Genomic DNA, 19,205 nt, shown 5'->3' with positions numbered 1-19,205 from the left:
ATAAATTATGTATGAACGTATTGCGTTCTAATCAATAAATCAAAATCTTTTCATCTAATCTTAAACTCCACTTCAATAAAATCATAATAAATAAATATTTATTCTCTTCCATGTCTGTTCGTAAATAAAGTAGATGTTTCATGAATCTATATAGGTCATTTCACCAACAAAAAGAAAACAACAAAGGCAAGAATAAAGCTCAAAATTTCTTCCATGTCCAACTTGTATATATTTTTAGTCCGTCGAAAAGATCCTACCATCTGTTCTTCAGATGTTTGCCTATATATCCTCTTTGTTACATCATTTGTAATAATCAACTACCTAAAAACAAACATGGATCCCATCCTGCTCATCCTTTCAATCTGCTTACCGGTGTTGTCCCTTGCATTCTTCGTGTACTACAAGAAATCTGATTATGCTTCGAACCCCAACCTTCCGCCTGGTAAGATGGGGTTGCCGTTGATCGGTGAAAGCATCGAGTACCTCTTAACAGGTCGAAGGGGTCATCCCGAGAAGTTCTTAAACGATAGAATGGCGAAATACTCTTCCCAAGTCTTCAAGACTTCGATATTCGGAGAACCGATGGCCGTCATTTGCGGTGCTGCCGGGAACAAATTCTTATTCTCCAACGAAAACAAGCTTGTCCAGTCGTGGTGGCCGGATTCCGTCAACAAGATCTTCCCTTCTTCGACGCAAACGAGTTCGAAAGAAGAATCGATAAAGATGAGGAAAATGCTGCCTAATTTCCTCAAACCCGAGGCCTTGCAGAGATACATAGGGATGATGGATATGATTGCCCAAAGACACTTTAAATCCAGTTGGGACGGTAAAAGAGAAATAACCGTTTTCCCGTTAGCAAAAAGATTCACCTTCTGGGTGGCTTGCAAAGTGTTTTTAAGCATAGAAGATCCAGACCATGTTGCTAAATTTGCTGACCCTTTCAATGCTATGGCCGCCGGAATCATTTCCGTCCCCATAAACTTGCCCGGAACCCCTTTCCGTCGAGCTATCAATGCTGCGAAAACGATCAGAAAGGAGTTGATGGCGATCATCAAGCAGAGAAAGATTGATCTTGCGGACAAAAAAGCAACCCCAAATCAAGATATTTTGTCTCACATGCTGCTTGCGACTGATGAGAATGGACAGCATTTGAATGAACTGAACATTGTTGACAGGATACAGGGTTTGTTGATCGGCGGTCATGATACTGCCAGTGCCGCCATTACTTTCGTCGTCAAGTACCTTGCTGAGCTCCCTAACATCTACAATGAGGTTTACAAAGGTGTGATTTTTCTAAACCCTCTTTCTATCGGTTGATAAACTATCAGCTAATCAGATTCTTTTAACGAAATGGGTGCGTGACAGAGCAAATAGAGATTGCAAGATCAAAAAGGGAAGGGGAATTACTAAACTGGGAAGACATTCAGAAGATGAAATATTCATGGAACGTAGCCTGTGAAGTGATGAGGCTGGCGCCGCCACTTCAGGGTGCTTTTAGAGAGGCCATCACCGACTTCACTTTTGCCGGTTTCTCCATCCCCAAAGGCTGGAAGGTTTACTCCATTCATTTTCCACTACCATTTTTTTTTTGGTGGGGGTGGTGGTGGTGGTTAAATCTCAACCACAACTAACCTAGTGATTTATGAACTCAGTTGCATTGGAATGTGAATTCGACCCACACAAACCCCGAGTGTTTCCCAGAGCCAGGGAAGTTCGACCCCGCAAGGTTCGAGGACAAGGGACCAGCTCCTTACACGTTCGTTCCGTTCGGAGGAGGACCGAGAATGTGTCCCGGCAAAGAGTATGCTCGCCTGGAGATTCTGGTGTTCATGCATAATGTAATCAAAAGGTTTAAGTGGGAAAGGGTTATACCGGATGAGAAAATGATTGTGGATCCATTGCCAATGCCAGCTAAAGGCCTCCCCATTCGTCTCCTTCCTCATTAATCTCGTCCACAACTCCAACTTCTTTTCCCAATAATAGCTATATACTAGCTCTCACTTTGCATTTCTCACCGCCATTTCTCCTCTTCTATCTCTCTTAATTTCCTTCTTTTTCTTTAATGCTGTAGTACAAGTTTCATGCATACTATTTTCATTGTGATATTGCTACTGTCTAATTAATAAAAAAATAAAATTCTGTGTTCCTTCATTTCCGAACCTTGTTCTTCCTGTAATATTTATCCACGTCTATGTTGGTTGTGATATCAAATATTCGAGGGATAGATAGATGGGAAGATGGATAATTCTTCTCTTGAAAATTTTAAATTATTGTATATTTTAGATACTTTTTACATGTTCAATGAATAATTTATTTTTGTCAGTTGGTCTAGTGGAACGAGACACTAATTTCCTTAAGCAAGGTCAGGGGTTCGAAATCTTGGCATTTGCAAATGAAGAAAATTGAGTTGGAAGGGTCGTCCTCACCTCTGCAATACTTGATCTGAATTAGTCAGTCAATAGATTAGATACAAGTGATTAATTAAAAAAATAACTTATTTTTATTTTAGAAGTTAGAAATTCATTCTCAAACATTAAATCATGCGCCCATCTAGTACATTTGTTTCGGTTTTCTCATCCTGAGACCACTACCATCGAGCAACTTTTGTACGCATTTTTTGTTACCACAGTTTTGAAATTAAAATTCTGGTTCAGCTTACCAAACACAAGAATTCATAATGAATTGGTTTTGATTTAACATACTTGTTAATGAAACTTGGTATGTATCAGCGTAAGAATCAAAGTTATTAATATCCTATTAGTAAATGCATTGTTTTTATTTTAGTACTTAATATAGGTATATCGTTTGGATTAATCAATATATAGAGAGAGAGAGTCTAATTTCATAATAAAATATATATGCATGCAAACATACCTCAATGACATAAAAATATGTTTATATATAATATAAATTTTAAAATTATTCGATAGATTAAATAATTTAATTTAATGATTATATTTATTTTGAATGTGCTTATAAAAAATGACTACTATAACAAGTCAAATGTTTTTTTTTTTAAATTAAGGCTATTATAAAGTAGTATATATTTTAAATACTCTCAACTATTTGACAATGAACGCTCAATCACCTTTTTGCATCTGCTAGTTGCTCGAACTTGTGACATCTAGGAACAACAACAATTCTTTTAACTACTAAGATAAATTAATTCGTACATAACAAGTCAAATGTTTTATTGGAACGAAGTCCAAATACCAACCACCATAATAACATAGTTGCATTAATAATGCTTTTTAACATTTAGTATAATAATGTGTTCTTTCGAATAAATTGAGTGACTTTAATGGTATAATAAATATTTTTTTAGAGAATTTAAGTTCAAGAAGTTATTTTTATATGATATAAGTATGTTGTCTCAAGTTAAGAAACAATTTGAACAGATGAATCAACTTACCTTAATGGTTAAAAGAATCGTTATTGTTCCTAGAGGTCACAAGTTTGAACACCATCAATTGCAACATGATGATTGAGCGTTAATTATCAAATAATTGAAAGTATTTAGAACATATACTACCTTGTAATTATCTTAGCTTACTTAAAAAATTAAACATATATTATTTTATAATCATCTCAGACTTTTAAAAAATAACAAGGCATTCTTTTCAATTTCAATTTTATATTATTTTTTTGAAATGAGACAATTGTTTAAATTTGGAAATTTTCCATTTTAATTTCACAAGTGAAATTACAAATCACGATTACGTAACATTTTGGCAGGGCCGGCTCTAAGAAGATCATCTTGAACAACTGCTCATGCCCCCAATTTTTTGTATTTATAATTAAGATCTTCAATTTTTTATTTTATAATTAGGAAACTTATTTTTATAATTTCATAAATATTTAGTTTTTGACCCCTTTTTTTCCTTATTAATTCATTTAATTTTAAACTAATTTAACCAATTTTTTATATTTATTGTTAGGGCTGTTAATTTTTATAATTTCATAAAATGTTTAGTTTTTTACCCTCTTTTTGCATTTTTCTTATTTATTCATTCAAATTTGAATTAAATTTAATCATGTTTTTCTCTTTTTTCAAATTTTACTCTTCAATTTATCAAATATTCTTTAATTTTTAGTCAATCCCAATCTAACAATAAAGTAATGTACACTTTATTTATTTATTTATTTATTATTCAAAATCAAGCTATGTGTCATATATGCATTCAATTTTTTTATATTTATTCTCTTTTAATTGTATTTAAAAGTGTTTTCTTAATAAAATAATAAAAATAATATATTTTCACAAAATTTATCATTTTTATATGATTTATTTATGTAATATTGAATTAATTATTCAAAGTAGTGAACTGTGAAATACACTTTCATTTTATAAAAGTATTTTTTAAATTTTCGCTTAGGGCCTGAAAATAACTGAGACGGCTCTGATTTTGGATATTTTATCATAAATGTAAATCACTCACTAAAATCTAACAATATCGTTTTTATGTTGACAACATACGCAAGTAGATATCACTGAGAAAATTACATAAAACCCTTCAAATCTTTTAGCCTATTGTAATGACATTAGTTTTTGAAACCCTCCATTGCCTTAGAAACTTCATATTATCTGACCATATTATCGACAACGAATAATCTCAGGGGGCCTTCAACACCCGGCAATGATATTCTCCAAGGGCCCATATCGGAAAAATGTTCCGGTAAGCAGAATAGCTGATCATACAGTTCTTATTGAAGACTCCCATGATCTCCTGTGGCAGGGAAATGATAAAAGCAATCAATAATGCGTGCAAACATATAGCTATGATATTGGAACTTCCTAGTTATCACTGCTTGAAAATTCTCACACATTTCAATCTAAGGTATACTTAGAAGTGATATTAATAAGCTATGTATATCAAAGAACTTCCAGAAATCCGACCTTCTTTGCTCGAACAGTACCGGATCACTTGATGCTTTAGTTATACTATTCTCTTTTGTAATTCCATAAAATATGCAGAACTCTTGGTTTAGTGTTTTCCAATCATCTTCTACTTGCAGACAATTGAACCATGATTATATTATTTGATCCAGGCACAGTTTTCTTCTCTAATCTTCACACAAACAAATAAAGCCTGACATATTTTACCTGTTGAGGAAAATCTCCATCCTCCACTTGATAGTTAATTAATATCCTCGCAGCACGATGCAATGGTGTTGGATCTCTCTGAGCCTTTAGTTGTAGAAGAGTTTGAGTTTGAGTTAGCACAGTAATAAAATTAAGAGTGAGGTTAATAACATATATGTAAACTGAAACACTCATCAAAGCCTAAAAATATATATGGGTCTAGAAAGACTATTTTGTGTTCAAGCATTAAAGATTTTAAATATGTACTCTAACACAACTTTCTTTCCTCCTCATTCAAAACTGTATATATATAAATATAATAAATAATAAAAACCTTGGCATGTTATAACATATGAAAAGAGCCCAAGAAAAATCTCCCTTCTACATATTCTCAAAACAGAAATTAGCAATTCATGTTGAGATATCTAACGTCAAAATAACTTATGCATACATACCTGCCCAGCTTCTATAAGGGCCAACATGATCCAACTAGTACTAACAATATGCGGCCGATTACCCTCAAGATTTGTGTACTCCTGTTGAAACAAAAGAATTATAATGCTACACACAGGGAAAGCAGAACCATGGGCCATCCCAATAATTAGTGCAATATTCTTGTCTAATGCAATCAAGGAATCTGAAGTTCTAATATTGATGATTCTCAATCAGATATTCCATTTAAGGAGAAGGTAAATGACAATATAATGGAACTGAAAATAATCATCAAGTCATCAACTTCAGGACAGCACTTAGAAATCTACATTTTAATGAACACCCTTCAAGAAATGAAATTTTGATAAAGTTACACAAATTAAAGCTATTACTAGCTTAATATAACTAAAAGAAAGCTTTTTCTCTTTGTTCAGACACTTTTTTCTTATTTAGCATGCAGCAACACTTCAGTTAGCAACTTACAGGAACGTTGTCATGCTACAGCTTTTAGCCTTTACAAACATCATTTGGAGATTCTTTTAAAGTACTTTTCTGCAATAAATTCAGACAAAAAGGAATTTGAAAAAAAAAATGACGAAAATAACTCGTGAAAGATCATTGTACTGTACACAACTTGTGAGCTAAATCTTGACCAGTTCACGGTGTTTTTCAAACAAAGCATGGTTTAATTTGGTTTGAAGTTCAATCAAATTGGTGCAGTATTTTTCTTTTCATTTTTCTCTTAAAGTTGTGCCTGGTTGAACTTGAAATACTTGTCTAAATTCAGAGCATAATTAGTAGATTCATAAAAATGAAAGTTTATTCAGGGAGAGATTCCATAAAGGCAGATGTTCCTATAGAAGAAAATGCAAGGAAATTCCAAAAATGATGGATCAAAACCTTGTTCTGGCATGACAAGTAACTCTCTCCCCAACCACCTGTTACAAGCTCTTTAGACAACAGAAAATCACATGCTTTACGAATGTGAGAGCTATTCTTGTATGTTCTACCAGCAGCTGATAGCCCCTTTATTCCAAACCATCCTGCATAACTGAAGCAAATGCCCCAGGATCCATACCTAGCAAAAAATGACAGCACAAAGGAAGTTATTCAGCAATGGAAACTGAGTTTGCCTTGTTGAAGAATTGCTCGAAGTAGCAGAATCTGTAAAGACAAATAATCACAAAGTAAACACATAAAAGATATAGATTATGGAATAGTTCTAAACGAACCAGGAGCCATCTTCTGCCTGCATCTTTTCGATAAACTCAACAGCTCTACCAATACAATTTTGAATTTCTTCTGTTCTATGTTCAGGATATAATTTCCTGAATGAGGCTAGTGCCTGAATTGCTGCTGAGGTGCATTCAACATATCTATGTTGCCACTCCATAAACATCAAATCAGAATGTAATCAATTATAAAAAAAAATGACTTATGCAGAAAATGAAGTAAGCTAGGAACTTACGGGTAGTCGATAACTATGTCGCCAAAAGTTTCAGCAGGGTTGATCAACTGAAAATGGGAGAAACATGAAACAGTGCAATTACACAGGCCACATTACAAAATGCAAAAATATTTGACAATTATAAAGGTTAAATTGTTCTAAGACTAATTATTAATAGTAACGTAAGCGCTAAACCATAAACAAACAGTATATTGTACATATGTTAACTCCGTCTTTCCTAAACAATGATTTCATCTCAAGAAACAGAGTTTTCCTCTAATTTCATTTCCCCTGGTTCAAATAAATTAAATGAAGCGCTTTCTTTTCTAAGTAACCTTTTTGCTTTTAATTGATAATGTGTATGCATGTTCGTGTATATGTATCTTCATCTGTCTGTGTGTGTATATATTTTGTGTGTGTTTAATGTGAAGTGGAGAAAATTATAAGGCCATATACGTGTCAAGCAGTTACCTCCAACCACTGATAGGATCTTGTCAGCTCATATGTAGCAAAACCACCATCAGCATTCTGCAGTGATAAAAAATCTAATCAAATTTAAGGGAATATTTGTATAACCAGATTTCAGATATGTCCCATCAAACATTAAGTTAGTTGATCAAGGTAAATAGGTAATAATAGCAATCCACCTGTGTGTACTACAATAAAATCTCAATAAATGAATATTTGATAAACTAATTAATAAAATCTCGAGTCTCAAATCAAACCAATGCATTAAAAATACAGTGCAATTACTGACCGATTATTTTTTTTGATAGGAATTGGAGGCCTCGTTGAAAACCTCCTTCATGATTAAAGGAACTTGTAGAAAAGCTCCTTAATCAGCGGAAGGAGGAAAAAAGTGCCTTAAGATTTCATTAACCATAAGAAACATAAGATTCAACCAGAATCGCCTCCCCCAACATAAACAAACAACCCAAAACAGCCAGAAAAAACCCTATACAGCAACACTAACACAGCGAAATCCATCTAAGCTATAACAACAGTCACAAAAATGACTGACCAGACTTAACACCTGAACTAAGCCCGAAAACCAACACAAACAAAACAACTAAAGCAGAAGCCGAATATCACAGCTGAACCAAACCATAAAATCCAAAATCAAAAACAAAAAGCCCTGAACTTCCACACAAAGAGTACAAGAATCTTCTTCCGCCTAACTGCCTCTTCTAGCTCGACTTGTCGACATAGACCATCCGAACCTCCAACTTTAGAGCCTTCAAGATCAGAAAAAACTTCCTCTCGATGCACCATCCTCTGAGAATTACTGACCGATTATTAATTACCTAAAGCACCAGACACTTCCTAGAAGAATTCAAACACTAACAACAATGTAACGTCCAAATTACCTGCAAGGAAAGGATAACATTAACAGCATCATATAGCCGCATCACATCTAATGGTTCCCCTGCTGATGCTGCTGGTAGCTTTGATAGTAACAATGTAGCCTGCAGAAGGAAATCGTTATTACTTATTACTCAAATCTAAAATGTTTTACTGTTTGCAGTATCCTAGAGGTTGTTCATTATTTGTACCTTCAACCCCTCTGCTGTGCAGTCTGAGATGGGCCATCCATGATCTGCAGTTGAGAATGGCCAAGCACCCTTTGAAATATGACGATACCAGAAATTTAGGTCCCCAGGACAATCTTCTAAAACCTGAAAATACAGAAAACCTAATCAAGTTGAGGAAACAGTGGTCAATGATACAACTATTATTAAAAGACCTCTACGAATTAAACCTGGGAGTATTTTATGAAGTCATGTGCTTTTCTTAAAGTTGAACCATATTCGTCAGCAAGACCAGTAGAAATAATAGCTTGAACAGCAAATGCAGTGTCCCATAATTGGCTTCCATTATAACCCTGAAATAAACTAATAAGAAATTGATATTAGCATCATAGTACAATTTATTGCACAGAAAAATATTCTTTTCCTTGGCACGGTTCAATAAGATTATAAATTAAAACAGGATAGTGCATTATTAGAACTGCAACAAGACAAGATAGGAACTAGATGAGTAAAATGGTGTAAATTTAAGAATCAGAAAAACCAGTATTCTTCAGCACCTGCATCTTCATGCCATCTTCAGCTATCCACAAATAATCTAAGATTCTAGGAAGGTGCAGTTTGAATGACTCTGAATATGGATCTTCCACCCAACAACAAAGCATATTCAAAACCTGCAGAATACAAGTCATAGGAAATTAGAAACTCCTTGGAGTGAGGTGTCAGATTCATGTCCTAAGCATCACTTAAGTTCTTTGCCATACTGAAGAAGCAATTTAATCTTAGTAAAGTGATATGAATGTCAACAGATTCCCTCCCTTTCATTGATAGATATTAAGCAAAATGAAAACGATGTGCTTTCTTCTAGATAAAAATCTAAAAATCATGTGCAATCGTTCTCCAGGCTTACCTTGTTAACGGGCCCTATGCATATATAACGGGTATTCTCATCTTCATAGTGTATATGCCGCATGACTGTCTGCAAAGCTTTCTCCCTCAAGCTTTTACAAGGCCAGTATTTAATCACAGGCTCATATAAATAGTGGAGAGATGCCCAAAGAGTATCCTGAACCAGCGGATGCGGATAGTATAGATCTTCCTAAAAATATTTGGAAGAAAAAAAAAGGAAATAAAGCTCCAATATTGAAATCTGAAGAAAAAAGCCATCATCTAGACTGTTATAATCCAAGGAAGTAAACTGAAGAAGAGGGAAAGAATAAAAGAGGTAATGACAGAGAAATCTGATTCTTGAATTTATGAGGTTACAGTAGTCTAAATATACCAAGTTGGTGATTTCTAATATGAATTTTTTTTGCTAAAGATAAAAATCATATTTAGAGATAGATATTACAAAGATGCCTAAGACTTATTCTTTCTTATCATAAAAGACTCCGAATAATGAACATGCTTTCACAAAAGTGACAATGGAATACCGTGCAATTAAAGTCTACTTACATACATATTCACATACAGTTTTCAAGAGATCATCTAATTAACAAAGATAAATAATTTTTTTTCTAAGTCATGAGAAAGCACGAGATTCTTTACTAGTTTATTCATAAAAGTCACTCTAATGAAAAATGCACAGCATGTATTTTTGTCATAATAATACCAGGAGCTGGTTCTAATACTTCACAAAAATACCTTGTCTCTACTTGCAGACTAACCACGTCAAATAACAAGAGCAGCTAAAGTAAACAAGTAAGAGTATCATTGGCTAATTCCAAAACTTGCTATATATATGAAGAAACATTGTTTTTCACAAGAGGCAAATGGTTAACCAACCTTGGCACATGTGTTGCGAGCTTTATTCCAATCTACTTCATGGTAAGGAACAGTGTAGAGCTCTTTTCTCAAAGAAAGAATTGTGGGTGTGATAGGACCCACAAACCTCTTCCCATATAAATATGACATTGGCAGATAAACCATTCGACAATGACACCACATTCTTCCTACAGAAATATACAAAATTATTATCTAGAGTAGAAGTATTTAGAACCTTTGCAAGAGATGTAAGACATGTAAAAGGGGCCTATTTACTAACTAGCTTTTGAAAGGAACCAGGTTGATGAAGTTAAGAGGGGGAAAAGTGAAACAGAAGCAATTGCAAAACATCAAAATCTTAAACGTATTGAGGATTAAGAGTAAAAAAGAAAGTTATAGCAATGGAAAGTGTCAAGAATACACACCCATGTAAATTTTCACAGCTTGTAAAAGTCAAGAAAAACACACTTTTTATTTACATGGCTTGGAATGCAGAATTAAAAACATAACTATAAAAAAGATGAGAGAAACCTGGATGGATTGGGAGAAAGTAAGGACATAGCCATACTTCTGGAGGCAGTGGATTATTCCCTGACCATTCATAGACTCCAAGCACCTATCAGGGACATCAAATATTGACAAAAGGTTCACAGATGTGTTCAAATGTTTACCCCTTTTCTGAAAATTATAAATAAGTAAACAGTAAAGACTGATTATGTACCGAAAGCCACATTTTCCCCCAAGATGTAATCGCAATTGCACTACCATGTTCTAGGATCCACTCACGTCCTTTTTCAACTGCCCCTTGTCGGCCTTCAGCACCTTCACCAAGCAGCCTCAAGCTAACATAACTTAAGACCGAACCAAACATGGTGCTTGGGCCTTCAATGTGAAGACCCCAACCACCGTCTCTATTCTGCAAGAATCAAATAACTCTTAGAACAGAGCAGTTTTCTTCATTTGTTCATAAAATAATGGCAATGTCAACTGACTGTGAATAGCTAGCAAAAGATGGTTGACTTAAGTGGTTCAGTTTTCCTTTGATCCAGATAGCACCACACTTACCTAGAACAAGCTCAACTGATGTGAGCAACATTCCAAAGAGCCAACAGGAAAAAAATTACAACGTATTTACGTCATGGTTATATTGTAATATCTACTCAACAAGCAGAATTAATCAAATCTAAAACGCACACACAATCCACATTACTTGCCTGGTGATTGTATAGATATCTGCATATCTCATATTGATGCTCCTTTGATAGGACGGTATTCAAGGCTCCAGTAACATATAATGTTATAACCTGTTACCGATTGTGAACAAAGATTGAATTACACATCATTCAATTACTAGTTGTTGAGAGATGCAGTAATGTCAAGGTAATCAGAAAGCTACCAAAATGTTAATATTCTGGAATCACAAAGTAAAAGATGCAGACAAATGACAAAACAAAGGATTGGTTCTTCCAATACACAGAAAAATGCTAAACTTTAAAACATTCCAGTAAGTAGCTGTTTAATTTTTTCTGTAGATTAAGAATAGAAAAGTCCTATTAAGTATTTTCCACATCAACAGACAAATCATAATCAGATGCAGCTTACATGTTAAGCCTTACCAAACCAGGAAGTAGAAACATAGGGCCGCCATAATCTCCAGGCCAGTGACCATCTTCAGCTTGAATTGTTGAATAAAAATTTAGGGCTCTGCGTAATGTTGTCACTACAGCCTCTTCCTCAACATCTTCGAACTCTTTCAGTTTGATTTGTGGTAAACTGTTGACAGATTGTTTCTCCTTTGCGAACTACACCCATAAATGCAAATGGCATAAACAATCAACAATGGCTTAGACGACAGGTCAAAAAACAACAAATCTTTTATCTACCTGTTAAGTGTTTCCATACAAATTGGATATGAAGTTTACCACGGCATAATAGAACAGTTTTGGTCTTGCTTATATATATATATATATATATATCAAATCAATCATAGAAGTAAAATTTTCATGTAATGAATACTAAGAAAACTATATGAAGATCCCAACGGAAGGGAAGTAATTCTGACCAAAATTGGGAAACAAATTACAGGAAAAACTATTTAACAAAATACCCAAATCATTTTTCAACACCCGTATTAACCTGAATTCTCATGAGAAGATCAGAACTGTTCTTTTTCTGGAAACGATTATCCTGGAAATTCTGACGAGCCATTTCCACCTGAGAGAGCTCTTCCAAGGTTGCTGATTCAGGGCAGAATTCCCATACTTGACGCCCCACATGATTGTTCAAACTCCTTAGCCATCCCCCACCATTGCCAACACTCTCTTCCGCAATCTTAAGTCTCCACATTTTGTTTAAAACGAAAAAGAAGAAGACAATTCTTCAGAATCTTTACTTCTTTAGTAAACTTCCACAATTGTTTTGTTAACTATGAATGAGAAATGCTTTCAAGACTGAAGAAGACCCCGTTGGAAAGTGATTACAAATCGTCATTGACAATACATAGTCTATCGGATTTGTGGGAATGTTTACAAGTGAATTGAAATTAATAATTAGAATTTAATTTTATATTTTATTTGGTTGGTAGAAATATTTTATTTGAATATCTTAGATGAATTTGATTTTAGTAATGTAAAATGATAAAATTATTTTTTTATTTTTTTGTTTTATTTTAGTTTATTTTACAACTTACATGTAGTAATATATTATAAAAAATTAAAAAATATTAAATTTTCATTTTATTGATTGATTATTCATTTCAATAAATTATAAAAATTATGTTAATAAATATCATAAGTTAAAATCATCGCAATCAAAATATGTTAATAAGTTATTAAAAGATAGAGTAATTTTTCGATACATTTCAATCGGAGTATGTTAATTAGTTACCAAAAAATATACCAAAAACTATTTTTATTCAATATATGAATTAGAAATCCGACACGACATAAAATAATAAAAAAATTATTTTTATTCAATAAAAACATTGATTTAATTGGGAAAAAAAATTATATATAGAGGGGTATTATTGTAATTATTTCTAAATATATAAGGTAAAATTATATATTTTTTGGGTCGGGTCCGGTTTTTTTCACCCTAAACTCGAACCCGACCCGACCTGAATATCACACTTAAAAAACCCGACCCGAATATCACACTTAAAAAACCTACCCAAACAAAATAAAGTTTCACCCGACCCGAATATATGAATTAGAAATCCGACCTGACCCGAAATAATAAAAAAAATATTTTTATTCAATAAAAACAATGACTTAATTGAAAAAAATTATATATAGAGGGTTATTATTATAATTATTCCTAAATATATATGATAAAATTATATTTATTTTCGGGTCGAGTATTTTTTCACCCTAAACCCGAACTCGACCCGACCCGAATATATGAATTAAAAACCCGACCCGAAATAATAAAAAAATATTTTTATTCAATATATGAATAAGTTACCAAAAGATTAATGAGGGTACTATGGTCAAATTTTAATTCCCTCCAACAAGGGAATTGAATTTCATCCTTGTTCATCTATTCTTGAATGTAATTCATTTTTCCTCATTTGATAGAAAGTTGAAATCATGAGGAATTCCAATTCCCTTGGAAAACTTTAACCAAACATGAAAAAGTGGTAGAATTTGATTCCAATTCCCACAAATTCCAAGATATTCATGCCAACCAAACACTACCAAAGTCTCAATGATGGATAAACAGATGTCAACAACTTGTGGGATTCATTAGGCATGAGTTAAGCTACACTTGAAAACGTTAATAAAAGCTCAAATTTTGTCATTTAAATTATGGGTTTTGTTTTTATATTTCATTATTATAAAAACAAAATAATTCAAAAAAATCATTTTAAGTTAGATTTATGTGTGAATGGCCTACATATTTGGAAGTGATTATTAACTGCCGTCTAACGCAGGAAATAATTAAAGATAGGTAATGAAAGGGACAAAGCAGGCGGACGACTTTGTTTGCTTCATTGATGTGGTAGTCGCCCAACCACTCCAGTAATAACTTCACCCACACCCACTACTTGAAAATAGATATTCCCCAACCAATCACCATCTAAACAAATTCAATTTCCTCCACTCATCAGCAACTAACAAATACTCAAGATACAAGTGACTGAATTGAGTGGTTGTATAGATTTATGACTATTTATTTATTTTTGTTGACTCAAATTTTAATAATGATGTACGAATTAAATTATTTTAACGGTAAAAGAATTATTATTCTTTAAGATTATAGGTTCGAACAATATGAACGTTAAAGATACGAACCTTTAATATTAAATGGTTGAAAGTGTTATTTAAATAAATATTACCTTATAATTGATAATATATGTGATTGAAAATAAACTCTGGGTTTAAATAATCAAATTAAACTTGTAAACACATAAGTTAAATTCTCATTAGTAATTTCAAATAAAAATGAACGTCAACATAATTGATTATTATATAGTTTAATCTGATTGAATGTCTTTGAATGCAAGCGGAGTCGTGCATAAAACCTTGTAGTGTAAACGAACCGAACGCACATGAACATAGATATGTTCATATTCATTCATTTGATAAATAAACGAACATGAACATAAACGAACAATTTTTTTTGTTCATGTTCGTTCATTAAGGAATATAATTTGTTCATGTTCTTTCATTTAAATGATAAACGAACATAAACGAACACAAACGAGCGAACATAAACGAACATAATAAATAAACATAAACGAATACAATAAACGAATATAAATAAACAACACAAACACACAAAAAAAACTTATTCAAACACAACAAATGAATGTAAAAAAAATAAACAACAAGAACAAGAACTTAAAATTCATTAATATAACCTGCAACTTTAGAGTTAATTTGTTCAAATACAACAAAAACATACATAAATCATAAATAAGTTATATGAACATAATAAAGTCTTAAAGTTAATTTGTTCAACAAAACAATTTTCTTGAAATCTAAACAACTTCAATAATCTTCGTAACATATTCAACTTACCTTATGTTCGAACATAAACGAACGAACATAAATGAACGAACATATAATAGAACATTCACGAACGTAAATGAACGAACAAGCCCTTTGTTCGGGTTCGTTCATTTAATTAAACGAACGTAAAATTTTATTCACGTTCGTTCATTTAATAAATAAACAAACTTTTATCCCACGGTTCGCTCTAACATTCAATTCTTTTACCCTCTCGCTCTAACATTCAATTCTTTTACCCGCATAAAACCTTGAGCTTGGTTAAGAAGGAAAAAGAACTTTTAAATCGGAAGAAAAACCAAAACTATAAGCTTGATCTCATTGTAGGTATCCCTCCCCCAAGACAAAGTAAAAATAGAAAAATGGTTTAAACCATCCAAATAAAAAAAGAGTGCAAAAGTGCTTAAAATTGGAAGGCAGTCCTGGCATTTCTCCGACGCGCATCTCAGCTTCTAACCCACAAAATCATGCCCCGTGGCTAAGAATATAGCAATGTTTACTCGGATTCACCAACTTTGGATCCTCTACCTTCCATCCTTTTATTACAGAAATCATCACCAACTCTCCTATTCTTGGGATTTTACGCCAAACGTATCGTGCTGTGGCGTTTGTCCCCTGATTTTCTTCTTCAACTCTCTTTCATCCCTCACGCTTTCCCTTGTCCCAAAAAAACAAGAAACACGGCAACAACAATCGAAGCAAGTAAATGCAAGGAAAAGGAAGAAACGAGATAAGAATTAGTTAAGCTCATGCAATCAAAATCAAAACCCGTTTCCAATATCGACGCCCGTGTTGATTGCTTAGGTAACAAAGCTTCCACGTTGTAGCAAGCAATGGTAATGGGCACGCACATAGCTAGGCTTGTGCGCATGCCAAATCCATCGTTGTTCCTTGCACTTACTGTTCTTTTATCATCATCGTTAGTGGTGGTCCACTCGGCCGGTGACCCGAAGGAGATTGAGCCCCTCTTGACGTTTCGGGACTCGTTTACGGACCCATCGGCTCTTTCCAATTGGAATGCTTCGATTAATCCATGTACAGGAGAGGCAGCAAATTGGATTGGCGTTCTCTGCAGCGAAAACGGTAAAGTTCTGGGTTTGCAACTTGAGAACATGGGTCTATCAGGGGTGGTGAATATTGAAATTCTTGATCCATTGGAGGACTTGCGCACTATAAGTCTTATGAACAATAATTTTGAAGGCAAAATACCTGAGATGAAGAAGCTGAGCAGATTGCAGGCTTTGTTTTTATCGAATAATCATTTTTCTGGGGAGATTCCTGATGATACATTTGAAGGGATGAAATCGTTGAGGAAAGTGTTTTTGGCAAATAATATTTTTAGTGGCAAAATCCCTTCCTCGCTAACTAAATTGCCTAAGCTAGCAATTCTGAAATTGGAGGGGAACGGATTTAGTGGCCCGGTGCCTGAATTCACCGGGAACGAATTGAAGATGGTGAACTTGGCTAACAATCAACTTGAGGGTCCTATCCCAAAAAGCTTAAGCAAAATGGCTGACCACTTTTTCTCAGGTACCAGTACACCACTGCATGCATTTTGTGTTGAAGACTGTAAAAATCTTTATGTATTGGTTCATCTCTTGTGCTGTGGTGCAGGGAACAAAAATCTATGCGGGCCACCTCTCAAAGAATGCGCTAATCTCAGCCCTCCGCCTCCCGGTTCTCCGCCAACCTTCCCACCGACCCCTCTGACACCCATAATTAAAAAGTCATCAACTTGTCTACAGATTGCCCTCATTGTGGTATCTGTAGCTTTAGTACTGGTTATTTTATTATTCCTTTTCTTTCTCCTGCGGCGGAGAAGGGAATACAAAACATGGGAGGAGGAAGCATTCGTTGTTGAGTCATATAAGCCGCCGCCATCACCTTCCGTCGAAGTGGAAAAGAAAGCCCCACAACCAACTCCAGCTCCCCACGTGAAAAGGACTGAATTGATATTCTTGAAAGATGATGTCCAAAGGTTCGACTTGCAAGATCTATTGAAAGCCTCGGCTGAGATTCTGGGTAGTGGGAATTTCGGAGCTTCGTACAAGGCCATGATAGGGAAAGGTGAAGTGGTGGTGGTGAAGAACTATAAGCAAATGAATAACTTGGGGAAGGAAGAATTTAACGAGCATATGAGACGATTAGGAAGGTTGAACCATCAGAACTTGCACCCTTTATTGGCTTATTACTATAGGAAAGAGGAAAAACTATTGGTTACCAGCTTCATGGTTGATGGTAGCCTGGCTAGTCACCTTCACGGTGAGATTCCCATCCCCTAATTCTCTTATTTTTTTTCTTCTCTTTATTGGGGGTATCTGAATCTTTTTATAGTTTCGGAAGTTATCTTTGAAAATTATCAACTCTATGTGTTGTACGTATAAATTTTCTGGATACAAGCCTTCGAAACAACCACATTATGTAAACAATTTTTTTACAGGTTCACATGTCATACTAGAACGAAATCTGAGGTATCACTATTAGATTTATCTAACTCATTAGTGTATAATTTTTTATATCACTAATCAGGATCACTGTGAATACCGCTCAACACGCAACTGAACACCCAACTGAGAAAGAGATACGAGATATCCATAATCTCAAAACCTTCCCTTTAAAACCAACTCCTCCATAAACACTGGTTACCGTAAGTTACTAACTCAGGTTTTTTTTTTTTTTTTGTACAGCCAACCGTTCCCGTGATAATCCGGGTCTTGATTGGTCGACTCGGTTGAATATCATAAAAGGAGTTATCAAGGGGTTGAATTATCTCTACAACCAGCTGCCAACCATAGTTGTTCCCCATGGGCATTTGAAATCTTCCAACGTGCTTTTGGGCAAGAACTTTGAGCCTCTCTTGTGCGACTATGCATTGAGGTCATTGATAAACCAGGACCAAGCTCACAAGATGATGACGGCTTACAAATCACCGGAGTACGCAAAGACCGGTCACATAAGTAGGAAAACCGACGTGTGGTGCCTAGGCATACTCATCCTGGAGATCTTAACAGGTAGGTTTCCAGAGAACTACCTAACAACCAGTTACGATCGCAACATGAATTTAGCCACTTGGGTGAATAAGATGGTTAAGGATAAGAAGATCAGTGACGTGTTCGACACGGAAATGAAAGGAGCTAAGAACTGCAAAGGCGAAATGATAAACGTGTTGAATATCGGCCTAAGTTGTTGCAATGAGGATTCGGAGGCAAGACCCGAGCTGAAGGAAGTACTGAAAGAGATTGAAGGGTTAAAAGGGGGAGACGACGATGACGACGATTCGTCTTCAACCATAGGTGAAGTGAACGTGAGTATATCCCGGGGTCATAAACATAGTAAAATGAAAGGTGATCCTTCGTCCTTCGATCGTTGACCTATACAGATTCAAGGGGGTGAAAAAGATGCGAATGTAAGGAAACCAAATGCTCCGGCTATGTCTTTTCATGAAGAACAACAACAACAAGGGTGTGTTAAGCTTTTCTCTCCACATGTAAAATGAAAAGCATGGTTGGGCCGTAATTCGGAGCTGGTTTATACATTTTCTAAGCCGGTGAAGGAAATACAGAACAAAAAAGCAAATATTTGATACATTTCTCTTTGAAATTAAAAGGACACAAATGCAAATATTTGTTGCTAGTTTTTTATTTTTTTTTCATTTGTTATATTAGTGATTCTAATTTTTTTTAACATAAATTAAAGGCAGGCCTACGTGGCCAACGCATGTATTTACTTTATTTTTGTACTTGGATTACATCAAATCTTATCTTAATCGGGCAAACTAAATATGTCTTCCATGGCATGCGTTTTATAGAAATGTGATGGTTTTTGCCATATCTTCAAGACAATTTGCAAATTTTCCCTCTGATTCACAAATTGTGTATGTTGAGCCTATGAATAGATTTTATATATCTTCATTGAGAACTGTGGCATATTGGTTTAGAAATTAT

General features: G+C 34.4%; 3 protein-coding genes across 3 annotated transcripts; 2 read left to right on the top strand and 1 right to left on the bottom strand.

Annotated features, from left to right (window-relative positions):
• The first annotated feature begins 333 nt into the window (after positions 1 to 333).
• Positions 334 to 1,955, top strand: LOC120131435 (beta-amyrin 28-monooxygenase-like). Its single transcript, XM_039148423.1, has 3 exons — positions 334 to 1,282; positions 1,366 to 1,553; positions 1,653 to 1,955. Exons 1-3 carry the CDS (start codon positions 334 to 336, stop codon positions 1,944 to 1,946), a joined length of 1,431 nt encoding a protein of 476 aa, XP_039004354.1. The 3' UTR covers positions 1,947 to 1,955.
• Positions 1,956 to 4,493: 2,538 nt separating this feature from the next.
• Positions 4,494 to 12,717, bottom strand: LOC120131764 (cycloartenol synthase-like). Its single transcript, XM_039148687.1, has 18 exons — positions 12,389 to 12,717; positions 11,869 to 12,054; positions 11,467 to 11,556; positions 10,974 to 11,168; positions 10,784 to 10,868; positions 10,274 to 10,440; positions 9,399 to 9,587; positions 9,049 to 9,162; positions 8,722 to 8,844; positions 8,516 to 8,638; positions 8,330 to 8,428; positions 7,434 to 7,490; positions 6,984 to 7,030; positions 6,748 to 6,891; positions 6,416 to 6,593; positions 5,539 to 5,619; positions 5,105 to 5,188; positions 4,494 to 4,727 (listed from the first exon to the last, which is right to left on the bottom strand). The coding sequence occupies exons 1-18, from the start codon at positions 12,596 to 12,598 to the stop codon at positions 4,614 to 4,616; spliced, it is 2,286 nt and encodes a 761-aa protein (XP_039004618.1). The 5' UTR covers positions 12,599 to 12,717; the 3' UTR covers positions 4,494 to 4,613.
• Positions 12,718 to 15,632: 2,915 nt separating this feature from the next.
• Positions 15,633 to 19,021, top strand: LOC120131458 (pollen receptor-like kinase 4). The gene is made up of 3 exons (XM_039148450.1): positions 15,633 to 16,791; positions 16,876 to 17,523; positions 17,949 to 19,021. Exons 1-3 carry the CDS (start codon positions 16,095 to 16,097, stop codon positions 18,629 to 18,631), a joined length of 2,028 nt encoding a protein of 675 aa, XP_039004381.1. The 5' UTR covers positions 15,633 to 16,094; the 3' UTR covers positions 18,632 to 19,021.
• The last annotated feature ends 184 nt before the right edge of the window (positions 19,022 to 19,205 follow it).

This window comes from Hibiscus syriacus, unplaced genomic scaffold (genome assembly GCF_006381635.1).
Source record: "Hibiscus syriacus cultivar Baekdansim isolate YM2019G1 unplaced genomic scaffold, ASM638163v2 tig00110556_pilon, whole genome shotgun sequence".
NCBI lineage: Eukaryota > Viridiplantae > Streptophyta > Magnoliopsida > Malvales > Malvaceae > Hibiscus > Hibiscus syriacus.
The sequence above is the reverse complement of the archived record's forward strand: the minus strand, read 5'-3'. Positions and strand labels throughout refer to the sequence as shown.

Coding starts and splice junctions, on each gene's coding strand:
- LOC120131435 (XM_039148423.1), top strand. CDS start 334: ATGGATCCCATCCTGCTCATCCTTTCAATCTGCTTACCGGTGTTGTCC. Junction 1,283..1,365: donor CTACAATGAGGTTTACAAAG/GTGTGATTTTTC, acceptor GGTGCGTGACAG/AGCAAATAGAGATTGCAAGA. Junction 1,554..1,652: donor CCATCCCCAAAGGCTGGAAG/GTTTACTCCATT, acceptor TTATGAACTCAG/TTGCATTGGAATGTGAATTC.
- LOC120131458 (XM_039148450.1), top strand. CDS start 16,095: ATGGTAATGGGCACGCACATAGCTAGGCTTGTGCGCATGCCAAATCCA. Junction 16,792..16,875: donor GGCTGACCACTTTTTCTCAG/GTACCAGTACAC, acceptor GCTGTGGTGCAG/GGAACAAAAATCTATGCGGG. Junction 17,524..17,948: donor CCTGGCTAGTCACCTTCACG/GTGAGATTCCCA, acceptor TTTTTTGTACAG/CCAACCGTTCCCGTGATAAT.
- LOC120131764 (XM_039148687.1), bottom strand. CDS start 12,598: ATGTGGAGACTTAAGATTGCGGAAGAGAGTGTTGGCAATGGTGGGGGA. Junction 11,557..11,868: donor TGTTTCTACTTCCTGGTTTG/GTAAGGCTTAAC, acceptor AATCGGTAACAG/GTTATAACATTATATGTTAC. Junction 9,163..9,398: donor GCATAGGGCCCGTTAACAAG/GTAAGCCTGGAG, acceptor TGTATTCTGCAG/GTTTTGAATATGCTTTGTTG.